At 39.9% G+C, this 15,784-nt stretch overlaps 1 protein-coding gene across 2 annotated transcripts in view; it reads left to right on the top strand.

Moving 5' to 3' along the window:
• CD226 (CD226 molecule) overlaps positions 1 to 10,233 on the top strand; it is an 89,799-nt gene extending 79,566 nt beyond the window's left edge. For both annotated transcript variants that reach the window (XM_045457710.1, XM_045457709.1), the window contains 3 exons: positions 2,090 to 2,192; positions 6,744 to 6,804; positions 9,085 to 10,233. In XM_045457710.1, the coding sequence (XP_045313666.1) occupies positions 2,090 to 2,192; positions 6,744 to 6,804; positions 9,085 to 9,198 (278 nt within the window). In that variant the 3' untranslated portion in view covers positions 9,199 to 10,233. The remainder of the gene's footprint in view (positions 1 to 2,089; positions 2,193 to 6,743; positions 6,805 to 9,084) is intronic.
• The last annotated feature ends 5,551 nt before the right edge of the window (positions 10,234 to 15,784 follow it).

Here is a 15,784-nt window from a genome sequence, read left to right as displayed (position 1 = left end):
AGACAGAGAGCAAGCGTGAGAGGAGAAGAGAGAGAGGGAGACACAGAATCCAAAGCAGGCTCTGAGCTGTCAGCGCAGAGCCCGATGCGGGGCTCGAAGTCACGAAATGCAAGGTCATGACCTGAGCTGAAGTCGGACTGAGCCACCCAGGCGCCCCTAAATAGCATTGTCAAAGTGGTTAAACAGTTTTCCCATAATCCTGTCCGTGAATATTTTAATCATAACTTTCGTTTTCTCACCGTGATTGCCTATTTGATTTAACCTTAGCACCTGTGATATTCATATATGTCAGTACAGCGGGTGTAATCCCTTTATAGTCCTGTGTTACAATGCAAAATAATTTCAGGTATTTTGTTCATTTGGTTTTTATAATGTACCAAGAACTGAAAAAGCTCTTAAAAATTTATTTGACGGGGAGAACATGTCATTGTTCCTTTCGTGAGGGCGGTTCAATGTATTTTTGTTCTGAATAAATTTAGCTTTTCCTCTTTCCATCATAGTTGGACAAAAGCCATTCTTAGACTGGGTGTATGTGCAAAGTCTGTAAGGTTCACACAGTTTGCTACTTTTATTCACCTTACGGTTTCAACAAGTTTGAAGAATGAAAATAATATTTATGAGTTGACTTGGTTTCTCTTTGCAGGAAAGCTTACAAAAGAATGTGTGGATGTGGACTCTGAGCCCCTATCGTGAAAAAATTGCAGCCACATAGTGGGTCAGGAAGGAAGAAATAATCCGAGGGAAAGATCAGGAAGACTCTAATGAAAAGCATGATTTGCAGGTTGGCATAGGATGGCAGATGGCACGGAGTCTCGGGTCGACCACCGGGCTTTAATTTCAAGGTTGGAGGGAAGTCGTGCTGTTTGTTTGCCAGAGCTGGCCCCTTCCTGCAAGAAGGGAGACCGGCAGGTGTGCCGTCCCAAAGAGACGTGGCGGTGAGGACAGCTCCCGGGTTCCGATTCACTCCCATTCTGGGCAACAGCAGATATTGATGGGGTCTCTTCTCCTGGGAAGGAGCTCTGTGGGAGGCAGTGGGTGAGATGTATCACGGGCAGGAGGACATTTTAAAGATTAGAGGCTCTCTGACCTCGTTGGAGATCTTGCTCCAGAGTGACGTTTCTCTAGTGGTTTATTGCCTAGTTGAATACGACCTCATTAGAGTCTCACCACAGTTCTGGGATGTGATTAGGACTGTTGTCATTGTCATGGCTTGACAAACGAGGAAAGGCAAACACAGAAGGTTAAGGAATTGGCTGGAGGTCACACAGCTGAGGAGTAGCAAAGCCAGGAAGAGAGCTGCAGGTTCCTGGACCATGTTGTCTGTGCTTAACACTGAGCTGGAGTAACACAGTTTTTCAGAGTACTTCTTATCATTAACTCCAACTGAATGAAAATATTTCTTAAATTCTGCTTATAAAATGACACTGTCGTGTGCATGTACTTAATATATCAGTCTTAAGAAGTATCTTCATTTATGTACTCTTTTGATAGTTTTCTTTTTCTACAGAAGATTTTGTGTATGTGACTGGGAGCGCATTAGAGTGAAGTGATATCTGTCTCAAACATACACTCTTTCTATTCTCGTTCTTTTTTTAGTTTTTATTTTTAATTGAAGTATGGTTGACATACAATATTACATGGTATATGGTAGAGTGATTCAATAATTATGTACCTTAGGAAATGGTCATCATAACAAGTCTGATTACCACCTGTCACCATTGAGAGTTATTAAATATTAGTAACTATATTCCATACACTGTACTTTTCATCCTTGTGACTTACTTATTTTATAACCCGAAGTCTGTAACTCTTCATTTCCATCACCCTATTTATTCTTGTTCTTCTTAAGGTGCTAAACTCAGCTGAAACAAGGAACTAATAAAACTCTGTGAGGAGCCAGAAATATTTAGGAGACTCTAAAATAAAATTGTCTCTTCCTCTTATCTCATCCTGCTTTTTCATTGGACTCTTTGTTCTGAATTGTTACTCTATTTGATTAATGGACCCTTTCCTCATTTTCCCACCTTCCTTTTTTTTCTGACTTGAGCTGAATTCCTAATTCTTACTGTATATATTTTTTTCCTCCTAGGTAAAATGGATAACCAATATACCCTCTTTGTGGCCGGAGGAACAGTTTTATCGTTGCTGTTTGTAATCCTAATGACCGCCGTCATTGTCATTTCTCATAGAAGGTGAGTATTGCAACCCATCTGGAATCCAGTTTCCCCTGAGTAATTCTGATCTGAGGGGCTCTCTGTTAATAACCCAGTAGTTGGCCAAGCTGTCTTAGGCCTCACATACATAAGTATTTTTCTTACACAGAGGAGGAGAAGTAGTTGTGGGTAATATCAGGGGAGAAAGCTAGAATAGTTCACTTAAGAATTGGTAGGAGCTGCTCCCATATTAACAAAGCCTTCATATCCGGGGAAGGCAATTGCCTGGTGCCTCTGCTCTGTCTCCTGTGCCATCTATCTTACTCCTCCTGCAAGGAAAAGAGGCTGTTGGGCAAGGGGTGCTGCGTGTGTGCATGAACGCGCGTGTGTGATGGAGAGGGGAGAGGAAGAGAAGGAGGGATTCTGAGAAGGGGAGGAACAAGGTTGTGCAGCAATGATACCTTCGTGTATTCATTCATCAAGCAGCTATTTCGACAGTGGCAAACAAGACATGATGGGGTGCACACTCCAATAAACAAACAACATAGTTTTAGATGGTTGTAAATTCTCTGAAACGAGCAATGTAGATACAATTCCTGAAAAATTATTGAGGAAGAGAGGTGTTGGAAGGGGCTAACTTAGAGAGAGTATTTGGCCATTGACCTCGACTAAAGTTTCCTACCTTTTACTGTCTTGCAGCACACCTGGGGGTTTTCTAGGATATTCTTGGTTGACACTTTCTTCCTTTTCTTGCTATCTTACGTTCACCAACTCACTTGTCTATGTGTTTGTTGCAATCTTAGCTGTAATCATATTGAGTTGGAATTACTCTTAATTCTTACGTTCCAACTAAAGTGTTCTCTTCTTAGGGGAGGGAAGGAATACATCTATCTCCGCTCTTTTCCTCTACCCCAGCAATATTACCAAGCACACGCACACGCACACATGCTTGCACATGCGTGTGTATTAGTAGGATGTCAGGTAGGTTTCTCTGTCTTGGCTCCATATCCCGGCCTTACCTCTTTGGAGGGTTGTATCACCGCTCACTTGATATTAGTGAATGCTCTCTGGTTGCTCCCTGGCTCCGGGTGTGTCCTGTCTTTCTAACACATCTTTTCCTGGTTGCTCTTCTAACAGCTAGACTGATCATGTCTTTCCTGTTTAAAAGTCACTAACCCTGTATCAGAGGTACCTGTTGTTCTGACCCCCATCTAATTAGTGGGACTCCAACCTAATGTTCATTCATATTTTCTACTTTACTACCCCTGATGTTGACAAATTTTGTCAAAACTGCAAGTCTTGAAAAAAATTAAAAAAAAAAATTTTTTAATGTTTATTTACTTTTGAGAGAGGGAGAGAAAGAGACAGAGGCATGAGCAGGGTAGGAACAGAGAGAGAGAGGGAGACACAGAATGTGAAGCAGGCTTCAGGCTCCAAGCTGTCAGCACAGAGCCCGACGCGGGGCTCGAACTCACGGACTGCAAGATCATGACCTGAGCCAAAATCAGATGCTTAACCGACTGAGCCACCCAGGCGTCCCTAAAAAATATTTTTAGAGACAGAGCATGTGTGAGTGAGGGGGAGGTGGGCAGAGAGGAAGGGGGAGAGAGAATCTTAAATAGGCTCCGTGCTCGGCGTGGAGCCCAACTCGGGGCTGGGGATCACGACCTGAGCTGAAATCAAGAGTCAGATGCTAAACCGACTGAGTCACCCAGACGCTCCAAACTGCAAGTCTCATTATGTGAACGCACCTGACGCTCTTTCTATTTGATATGCCAACAAAATGCTGTTTCCCCATGTTTGGCCTTACCCCTGTGGATCATTCCAGGCATGGGACACATGTCTCCTTTGGGAGGTCTGTCCTGGCTCTCCCTCCCTGCAAAGAGACATGATGTCACCGTGCGGAATCACATTATATTCTTCTCTGCAGCACCTCACAGCCTGCTTTGTAGCTTAATCAATTTTGTGTCTGTCCTCCCTTCTGTTCATAATGACAGGGACTGCGTTTTGTTCATTTCTTAGCATTTGATAGCAGTTAGCACTAATCTTTCCAAATAGTGGGTGGTCAATATGTGTTTGTCTAATTAAATTGAATCATGAAACTGCCATTTTCCCTTTCTCTCCATCATGGGCTGCCCTCAAGTCTTCTTCCCCGGTCAGAAATTAGCAAATTGAGGGAAGGAACCCAGGATGTCAGTGACACTGAGGATTTTTCTAGTGCTTCACCCTGGTTGATGAAAAATGCGCTGAGGGCCGCTCTGACAGCAGGAGCATCCGGGAACACGGGCCACATGGTAGGACAGAGTGAGTGACAGCATGGATCTCCGGAGGGTCACAGATGTTGGGCATGATGGATTTAGCTTCATGAAAATGCATCACTTTTACATGAATAGCTAAATTGAACTGTAGAATATATTGTCCCACTTGGTCAAATGTGATAAAAAGATTAGTGGGCTTGAATGCATTATCATGGTCGCACTCACAAAGGAAGACGTATGTATTCTTTCTACCTTGTTGCCCGTACCTGTGGTTGTTACTTGGAAAGGTTTTGAAAAATGCCCCAAGGGCTTAAACAATGGCCTTCAGAACTCTGTCTTAGTGACCGTTTAAAATAATCCTGCCGCTCCAGATGTGCTGACCTGGGGAGAAGCCAGCGGAAATCGCAGTGTGCCTGAACGAAACTGAGTCCTTCCCCCGCACCCAGCACCTTGTAGCCTGTGTGTATGGGGGTACGGGGGCTTTTCCCACACCTCTCTGCTCCCAGTTTGTGTTGCTTCCAGTTAGAGATCAGAATGGTAACATTACGAAGTGAATGTGTTTGGTGGCTGTGCACAGCACTGGTTAGGCTGGGCAGGAGCCAAAAGATAGTCTATACATCGACACCTGTGTTTATAGGAAGAAATTTAATGTTCAGTGAGCAAAACGTTAGACACTTGTTTTTACTTTTGTTGTCCACTTTGATGTTCCCGACAAATAGGCTACTTCGCTTTGCCTGAGACTCTCCTGGTTTCAGCGCTGAAAATCCCTCATCCCGGGGAAATTCTTTAGCGTCAAGCCAACTAGAATGGTTGGTCAGCCTAGAACAAACCACAGTGTTTACTGCCTTTATTTCACACACGAGGGGACTGAACTTCATAGATGCAAACAATTAGTGAATTGCTGAGCACGAGTTAAACACAGACCATCTGACTCTAAGCTTCGTGTTCTCTCTCCTACATGATATTATATACTCTAGGCTTATGTCAACAACATATATATTTGGACCTCTTTGGGAAAATTAACTCTGTATTATGATATAGCAAGCCTTGTGAAGCATGATTTAACAAAATATCCAAGGTGATAGCTTTGTTCCCTTATTTGTAAAAAGAGGGTAGTAATAGCATCCATATCACAGGTTTCTTTTGAGGAGTAAGCGATTTATATGAAAGACCCAGAAACATGACTTTCACATAATAAACTTACACATCAAAAAATTAAATAAATTAATTGTATAAAAGAGACTTCATAAGTAAGCAAATGCACACAGACTAAGATAAGTTTGTGATTACATTGACACAGTAGGAGGATTTCATAGCGACCAGGAGAGAACAACATCCGTCATCTGAACAACCTTTCCTTGGAGAGAGATTAGCTTGGCTGGTTTTTAAACTTTCCATGAAGGCATTACAACTTCATCTTTTTGCATAAAGGTGAAAAGCCGTCCTTTTTTGCATCTGAGCCACCTCCTTTATGGTCTGATAAGAATTTTTTCTTTAGGGAGATGAAAAAAAAGATAGTCTTCATTTCCCCATAATAACTATTTTCATACAGTTGGATAGAGTAATTTCAGGCACTGCATTCAATTATAGTAGCCTTCTTTTCTTCTTCTCTTGAATTTTCTCTTCAAAGACTCCTCCTGAAGTTAGGTTTTTATAGTTTTCATTGGAACGGTGGAGAGATTATGGACTGGCATGGCTCCAGATGGCCCACTGAAGTACAGTGACACGATTCCAGAAACACCAGAGCCTAATAGTCATGAGGGAAGCCTGTGGATTCGAATTCTAATACTACCACTAACCAACCATGTGATTTGGTTCAAATTGCCTCAATTTCCCACTCTGTTACATATAGGGTTTTTGGTGAAAGCTAAATAAAATAATCCATAGAGGAGGCTTAGTAAAACACCTGGAAGTTTCTATAAAGCTTAACTCGATTATCCCTGGCATCTGAGAAGTTACACTGTTGGCATTTAAAATCAAGTTTTTAATTGTGGGAAATCTCTAAGCCCAGGATTATTTGGAGAAGTCAGTAAGCTATATATGTAATTATTCCCTATGAACCATTCTTTATAAGCTCAGTGAGATTAATTACTAATGCATACTGGCTGGATATTCATTTAGATGCCCTCACCATCTGTGGAAGATAAAAAATGAAAAATTGGGTCAAGGAAATTTTGAGTAGGTATGTGTAAACCAACCATAGATGCTGCTGCAACATATTAATAAGGGCATGTTGCCTGGGCTACAGGTAAGGTATAATACTCTACTGTATGCAATAATACTTGTGTTGGAGTATAACATGTTAATGCTTCTATTGAATATGTATTTTCAGGAGAAGGAGACAGAACAGAGGACTGTTTAAAGAGCACAGAAATAAGGATGCACAGAACAAGGTAAGTTTTCTCAGAACTGTCATTTCCCCTGCTTTTGCGCATCGTAAATGTCCTGTAGAGTCAGTCCGTTTTGCAGTCAACAGCCTTATTGTGCCTTCAGTACCCTGGCCATGGACGTGCCTGTAATTCCAGTATCATCCCTTTGAAGAGACACTTGCTGTCTGACCTATTTTCCTATTATTAATGCCCTTTGAAACAGTTTGTTTTATATCAGTACAAATAAAGGTACAATCACAGCGATATCATAAGAATCAACACTGTGCATTACCAATATCTGCTATTAGTTTCCTAAGGCCGCCACAGCATAATTATCCCAGAGGAGGCTACTTAGCCAACAGAAATCTATTCTCTTGCGGTTTGGGGGGTTTGAAGTCCAAAATCGAGGTCTCTGCAGGATCTGTTCCCTCTGGGGATGAGAGTCTGTTCCACGCTTCTCTCCTGGCTTCTGGTGGTTGTTGGCAGCCCTCGGCATTCCTTGGCTTATGGACTCATCACTTCAATCTCTGCTTCTGTCTCCGCATGATATTCTTCAGTGCATGTGCGCACATGCGTATCTGTCTTCCCTTTTTATAAGGACATCGGTGGTATTGGACTAAGGGCCCAGATTACTTCAGTATGACTTCGTCTTAACTAATCACACCCTCCACAACCCTACTTCCAAATAAGGTCACATTTATGAAGGTCTGGAAAGGGCATAAACTTTGGGGGGATACCATCTGACCTAGCATAGGGCATAATAATATTTTTATATCGTAAGGTTATTGTGAGGATTACATTATACCACGTAAAAGACCTGAGGCGTAGAAAGCACATTAGAAAGATGCAGTGCTATGGTTTTCATTATCATTATTGTGGTTTTTATTGATTTACTAACTGAAGGATGCTCAGATTTCTGACAGGCTGCAGAATTTTCACTCCACCTTCCCCTACAGATAAAAGGGATGCTTATTTTCATGTTCATTGTCTCCACTATTTGTCAGATATTCTCTTTAACATATATTATTCTGCTTACAAAATTTTACACTAAAACATTTCTCCAAGTGTTATCTGAAATTACATCCCTTTCTCTTTAATTTAATTATTTGCCATTGAATTCTACATGGCCGAAACATCAAGTAATGAAAAGTTTCTGACAATCTAATATGTGTGCTTCAGATTTCTTTGTTACCTATTTATCTATTGGTTGAACTTTTTTCTTCTTAGTTACTCTCTACACAACAAAAGATGTTTCTGGATAATTCATGGCCGCCTTTTTGACACTAAGTGGAAAGACTGAGGAAGTCCTGTCATGTGTCATCTGCCACTCTAGCAAGCAATTAAATAGTGCTCTGTCATACACAATTGCGGGAATCCCTCCTTTGTCCTTAGCTGATGTCCACTCAAGCCAACCTAAAGCCAAATTTATTGCTGTGAATCTCAGAGGAGCGAAAGAGCTTTGCAGCTTCCTGCATTAAGTGTTCAACTTGTTCAGACTTCTGTAGAGTAATGATATTTTGAACGATGGTTAGGAAGTTAGATAATAAGTTGGATTGTGATAGAGGAAGAAGCTAGACCTGCCTGATTGTTTTGGGCCTGTAGGCACGCTATGTAAGGAACAATCGCACTGCAACATACCCTCTGCTTTCTCCTTGCACCCATTGGAACCAGTCTCAATTTCCAAACTTCTCACCAAAAGACCTCTCGCTCTTCTCTTCCTTCTCTTTCTCTCAATTTCTCTCTCTTACCCATGCCTACATATTTTCTGCCAAGTCAAAGTGACTTGATTAGGGTAGAGAATATTAATGATTATATAACATCATTTTGGAAGTAATGCCACTTTATTTTGTTAATTTCTTTTATTGCGTTTAGTTGCTTATTTTCAAGACATGACACTGTGTACTTTAAAAGTATTGTTTATTAAAGCGTTGATTCAACAGAAATTATTGAGTGCCCACTATGGGAGATGTTATATTAGACTTCCATATAAAAATGGGAATAATTGTTCTTATCAAAACAGCCTAGGACACTGAGAGAGAGCTCTAAGTCTAAACGGGTCTTTCATCATCTATAAAATATAGCAAATGATGATCTAGATTAGTCTCCTGTTGCCTTTCACTCTGAGCCATGCAGGTCAAGAATGTGATTTCTCATAGAAGTTCAGTACAAGGAAGAGACTGCTTTATGAAGTTAATCATAATAGATATTTGACTTAAATTGTGGTTGGTTTAAGAGATTTGTTTTGGGTATCTTTGTCAGCTGCTGAAATGCAGTGAATCATTGACATTCTGTCTGTCTTTCTAGGCAACCAACAACTACAGAAATCCCATCTCTACCAATCAGTCATCGGATTGTGCAAGAGAAGATATTTATGTCAACTACCCAGCCTTCTCTCATAGACCGAAGACTAGAATCTAAGCTTTTTCCTGGATCTGAGCAAAACTTATGGTGACTGTTACATACATGGATCTTAATATAATTTCTTCCCACTACTCAGTGCCTATCCAGGATACCAGTTAGCTACATTTATTTAATGTGATAGGAAAGATACTTTATTACCTAGAGAACATTCTTAACAGAAATGTTTCAGAAAACCTGACTCTAATTAGCTTAGACATGAAGGGAAACTTACTGAATCATGTAATGGAACCATCCAGGGGAGATGAAGCTTCAGGCAAGGGTTATTCACAAAGGTTTAAATGTCTTGTCTAGAATTAAGTATGGGCATACACCTGCTTCTGGATTCCCTTTTGTAGTGTTGGATCCACTTTATTGGTGTTAGCCTCTTATTCAGGCATTTCCCTTGTGTTTCTAAAAACCTTGGCAATTCACAATCCTTGTTTCTGCCTGGTGGAGAGGTTACTTCTCTGATAGAGCAAACAGATTTGGTTATTTGTGCAGCATTAAACAGGCAGCATGGCCAAAACAGATGGAATCAAGGGTTTAAGTCAAGGGTTCACCTCTAGACCCAGGAGTGAGGCCAAAGCACATTACTGGGAAATTCAGAGTATCATTAGACGAGGGAGACGGGGCCTGGAAGCTGAACTGGTTACCAACAAATGTGAACAGCAGTGCCGTTCTGAGACATCTGTTGTTAACCAACTAAAAAGAGAATATGTGGATGGGTGTGAGCTAGCTCTCCCTCTCCTCACTTTAAAATCTGCTATATCAGCAGAGTTCAGAGGAGTACTTGGTAGCAGAACAAATGAATGGTCAAGAGGAAGATAAATGTGACAGGGAAATCTCTTCCCTTTGTATTATCAAATAAAGTAATCTCTGATCCTGCATAGAATTCTTGCCCCTCTCCCTGGCCTAGCTTTAAGAGCAAGTGTAGCAGAAAGTCCAATAGTAACTTAATGTTTTTGAATTTTTCCACTGTTGAGAATTATTTAAAAAAATTTTTTTTAAATGTCCACTTATTTTTGAGAGGTGAGGGGAGAGGCAGAGAGAGGGAGGCACAGAATCTGAAGCAGCCTCCAGGCTCTGAGCTGTCAGCACAGAGCCCCATGCGGGGCTCAAACTCACAGGATGTGAGATCATGACCAGAGCCACCCAGGTGCCCCAAGAATTATTTTTAATATGTATATCCTCTCAGAAGAGTCAGGCATCTAGGCATGATTGATTTTTTTAAATAACTATGTGAAATCTGAATATGAGAAAAAGAACGTTGGCTGAGTGTGGTTTGGGTTGTAGGGTAGAAACGTGGGGGGAGGAAATACTAGAGCGCTATAAGGAAGGAGGAACAGGGAACAAAGAGTGGAAACATACAGACAGAAACTTGTCTTGCTTCATAGTTTGGCCAAAGACAACCCTAGTGATGTCACTACAGAGCCATTAGTGGCCTTATGCCATTGTCCAAATTCTAGGCGGAGGCCAACAATGAAAAGTATTTATGAAACTAAATAATGATCATGGCCACCTTGAAAGCGCAATGGTCGTTACCAAAGACACCGATCATTCATGTCTCAAATGTATTTATTACTCATCTCTAAAAGATTCATCACAAAACTGCGTCGAAGGATCAAAGTTGTAGACTTTTTTGTGATAATTTTAAGTGAACCTAAGCCAAGCTCTCTGTTATCTAGGCAGATTCTAAACTGTAATTTACAGTTTTAAGCAAGTCAGTCGGTGTTTTATGATTATAGCTTAACTACTATGCATGCTAGATAGTGCAATAACTCTGTGAATTACAGAAATTGAGTGCTCTACCTGTTTCAGAAGGGAAGAAGTAAAAATGACTGCTTCTCAATTGTACTTACATCCATGTATTTAGCTGTTATTTTTATTTTGTTTGCTTAAAGATCTTTATATCTAGATTCATGAGGTATTTCCAGAAATATATCACACAGTCGGAAGGTAGTTTACAAGGAAACAATTCTACTATTTTGTTAACTATACCAGATTTATAAAAGTTTCCATGGCTGAATCCGTCAGTTCGCATGGTGAAGCAAACTTAGCATCATTTAAAAGATAAACGATTTCTTTTTCCTAAAAGTCAAAGACAATCAAAATGACTTTCTGGAAGATTCTGATGACCAAATTCTCCATGACAGATATGAGTGAGAAGTAAAACATTTCTACCATTGCAATATGAAATGTGAATGGAAATGTGAATCCCACTTTAACAGAGAAAATGATCACGGGGGTGTTAGGTGCACAGTTCAGCCAGAGACAGCTGTCCTGGTGGTTTCACTCATGGAAGACTTTTGTAGTAGGGCTTCTAGAACATTTGCAACCTGTTTTCCCATGGATGCTTTACTTTCTCCTTAATTTGTCACTCAAACTATTTATGAGGACTACACACACTGCCCTTCTTCTTCCTGTATTCTTCCTCTGCAGAGCTCGGGATCTTTCAGGGATTTGGAGCCCTTCTAAGTCCTCCTGGAATTTCTCTGAACCCCCTGCTGGTCCTGTTACACTCTTAGCTGTTCATGCCGATGAAATTCTACTCACTGATTTTCTTTCTCTGGACATCTTTACTTATTAGCAAAGCACTTTCATGGTTGTCTGTTTAATAGTATTCCTAATTTGCTGGAGTTTTGTAACTCTATGTAATAAATATATAACTATACCTACTATACATATACTACATGGTATATATATAGTATATTGTGTGTGTGTGTGTGTGTGTACACAATGTATATATATATATTGTGTGTGTGTGTGTGTGTGTGTGTGTGTGTGTGTGTATTTCCCCCTAATCTGTTGTACCTACTATTCCGGTTGTTACTAAGGAAACAGATCAAAACAGATCCGCAGAATAAAAGGTCAGAATTGAATTAAATTATGTTTTAAATCTTTTTTGAAAGGTGCTACTTGGGAAGGAAGATGCTTCCTAAGATTCTTTTTTACATATATAATTTATGGTGATATGTAATACGTTACATAAAAATCTGTGTTTCCTTTGAATGCCATTATTCGAATATTTACATTAAAGAAACTGATTAAAGGGAAGTGCTGTGTGATGACGAGGTAGGTAAGTTTGTTAAATGTCATTAGAGTAAACAGTTTGGTCAGGGAAAGAATGCATGCCGTTAACTTACAATGACTAGGTATTGATTATATTATCGTCAGAGAGACCTTGAGACATTATTTAAAAGACTTTATGCACACTGAGAAAATAGCATTGAAATTTCATTAGCTTGTAATTATGCTTATGGATGGAAGACAATGGATGAAGCTACACTCTTTAGTTATTAAATATCAAATTTATAGGATATTTTAAGTAATTCCATTTATTACTAAAATATACATATAACTTTAAAATACATTGGTTATCAGTTTACAAGACAAAGAAAGATAAAAATAACGTCAATAAGTTTACTTTCACTGTAAACATTCAAGTGATATTGGTTTATATAGAACTATGTTAAATAACACCTACAGTTATATTATAGTGATTTGTAGAGTCCACACTGTAATTAGAAATTGGTGTCATCAAAATGCTTCTCCTGGATTTATAATAATGTGCTATATATTCTCTACTGCTTGTGTGAGATTTCAGCAAGATTGGAGGTATTGTACAAGTCGATGTTTGTAAAGTTCAGGTCGAGGCACTAAAACTGTGAGTGCGGTATTCAGCTACTTTACACAATAGTGTAAAATGACACAAACCTATAATACTATTATTTATCATCATTAGTTTGGCCACTAGTAGAATGTGGTGCCTAGAAAGTGTTGACCTTCACATTCAGGCTTTTGCATAAATTAATATATTTTTCCACTAGTCTTTTCACTGGAATTATTCTCCGCCAAGTTTCTAGGCTCTTATACATTTATCTGAAAAATAAAAACAAGTGTTTTTTAAAAAACTTTTCTATTGCTAGTGACCCGTATGCAGAATGGTGGCTTCTAGATTTCATCACAAAGCTTTCTAAGGGAATTTTACAAATCTTCAAGGTTGGTTTACGTATTACATAGTATTCCAGATTCAAAGCACTAACTGTGTTGTAAGATGTTGTAATAAAAGACCTAATCTGGGGACGTGTGTGATAAATGTCTGGAATCATTTCCATTTATTGCCTGTTGTCCCCGTTTGAATGAAGTTAGATCGGTCACCGTCGTTAGAACATTTGGCCCAGTGTTATGTGTAATTTCAGATTCTCTGCTTTTGTAGGGAGTGCAGTGTCCTTGACATACTGTATTCTGTTGTTTGAAGGGATAAAGCGCCGTGTTGCACCATCATTAGTTTTATTTTCCATCAAAGGATATTAGGGAGAAAATCCCACAGGGTAATAGAAACATGAGGAGTTAAGTGCAGAACAAATTCAGAACACCAAGCATTGAAATAATCCCGTATTAATACAAATATTTTGGAAGGATGGGCTCGTGGGAAATGTATGCATGTGAGGTGAGTTTGTGGAAAGGAAGGCATCTGCATCAATAAACAACGTCTAAAATTGAAAAAAAAGATCTAGTAGTGATGGAAGCATGCTCCTCAGAAAAGTAGAGATAAAGTCATCGGTGGAAGTGAAATGTGTTGTCTCAATGGAAGGAAAATGGAAAGGGCAGGAAACAACTTGTTTTGCAAAAAACCCTCACTTCGAACCACATGCACTTAGAAAATGCACCGAATGTTGCATTGAGATAGAAGTTACATTCGTCCAGCTCACCACTTAAGTGTTCCTACCAGTTTACGGCTCCAGGGCTTTGGCTCTGGGTGAGGCGATCCTGGTGGTTGCAGCTTTCTGGAGGTGTCTGTCTCTGCAGATTTGGGGGTGATGGTTTGCCTTGAAACCTCAATTCTCTGATAGATCCAAGAGAAGTCACTGGTTTGTAATCTGTCCAGCTCTTTCTTGTTGTAATCAAGGCCATTGCATCTCCCAAGCCCTTTACGTGTTAAAGGGCATTAAACCCGGAAGTCCTTCACCATGTCCTTTTAGGACGTGTGTTTTCTGGTGCCTTGGTTTCTGACCTGTTTCTTTGTGCTGACATTATGAGGCCTCACTGGGCTGGTCTGACACTGGAGCTGGATTCAGAAGCATCTGACTTTGCTCCATGTTCCTCTTTGGCCCATTTTCATAAACCACAGATCCACCTGACACAATATTTATGGAATATGAAAATTTGGCACAAATGTAGAATACAATCTGAAGATTAGTAGGAGATTATGCTCAGTTTCCTGACTATGTCCAGATCCACATTTTCATTCAAAAAAAGCAAAAGGTAATAGAGAGAAATTCCATCTCAAACCATAAGAAGACGGTGATGGGTTAAGTCCTCCATCTGCAAAAATTAAGTCAAAGGAACTGTCAGTAAGACCCATACATCACAGAATGTAGTGTGAGGCACCAGAATGAATGAGCTGTTTGGGATTCTAGAATGAATGAATAGAATGAAATGCAAATCACAGGGAAGTGTTTCCCTGGTCATGTGTATCAATATTAATTTAGGTTTTAGTCACATAAAAGATAAATGAGAATTAGAAAAATCTAAGGATAAGAGAACCCAAGGAAGGCATTAACAGTACGATCAAGAAATATGTATACATCTATATGTTCTATGTGTTGTATTTTATGTGTATAATTAATCGGTCAATTAATGTTTGGCTTCTACAGAAGAAAACACAACTGAAAGAAAGATAACCAAGATAAACAAAAATGGAAAGGCACCTTGAGAAGCAAGGTGCACACATCCTGTGGGACTCTTACACAATGGCCATTAGTGGAGTGTTCTCACGAATGTGTGGACGAGTAAAAGTTACAGAGAGGGAAGGAGGCAAACCATGAGAAACTCTTAAAAGCTGAGAATAAACTGAGGGTTGATGGGGAGTGGGAGGACGGGGAAAGTGGGTGATGGGCCTTGAGGACGGCACCTGTTGGGATGAGCACTGGGTGTTGTATGGAAACCAATTGACAATAAATTTCATATTTAAAAAAAATAAACATTAAAAAATAAAATATTTGCCAACAAAACAAAACAGAAAAAACCCAGAAACCCAAGGCAGGGCCCGTTGTTTCTTCGCTACATAGGGCCATCAATGAAAAGACTGCAAAGCTTTTCAAAGAGATCACTCAAAAGCTTCTTCTCAGATTCAGCCCTGTTTGTTTTTACATGGTAATGGAAGTAGTGTGGAACACTTCTATTGACTTAGACTAATATCAAGCAAACGACCCCACACCCGGCTACCATCTCCTTCAGGCTAGGGAAGAGCATTAGTAAGAACCACTGGTTATTGTATGAATCACATGTTGTTTAAGCTTCAGGGAAAAGACACCATCTAGATAGGAACCAAAAAGGATGAACGTAATTTCTTTACGCAAGAGTTATCAGCAATGACCTGAACTATTTGAGAGATCATAAAGCTCCAAATCCCACTCATAGATACCACATGAACACACAGAGTTAAATATAACATATATATATGGGGGGTGGGGAACGTGAGCTGGGGAGGAGCAGAGAGGGAGAGAGAGAATCCTAAGCAGGCTTTGTGCTTTCAGCGTGGGATCTGAAAAGGAGGCTCGATCCCACACACCATGAGATCATGACCTGATCTGAAATCAAG

Source organism: Leopardus geoffroyi, chromosome D3 (assembly GCF_018350155.1).
Source record: "Leopardus geoffroyi isolate Oge1 chromosome D3, O.geoffroyi_Oge1_pat1.0, whole genome shotgun sequence".
NCBI lineage: Eukaryota > Metazoa > Chordata > Mammalia > Carnivora > Felidae > Leopardus > Leopardus geoffroyi.
The sequence above is the reverse complement of the archived record's forward strand: the minus strand, read 5'-3'. Positions and strand labels throughout refer to the sequence as shown.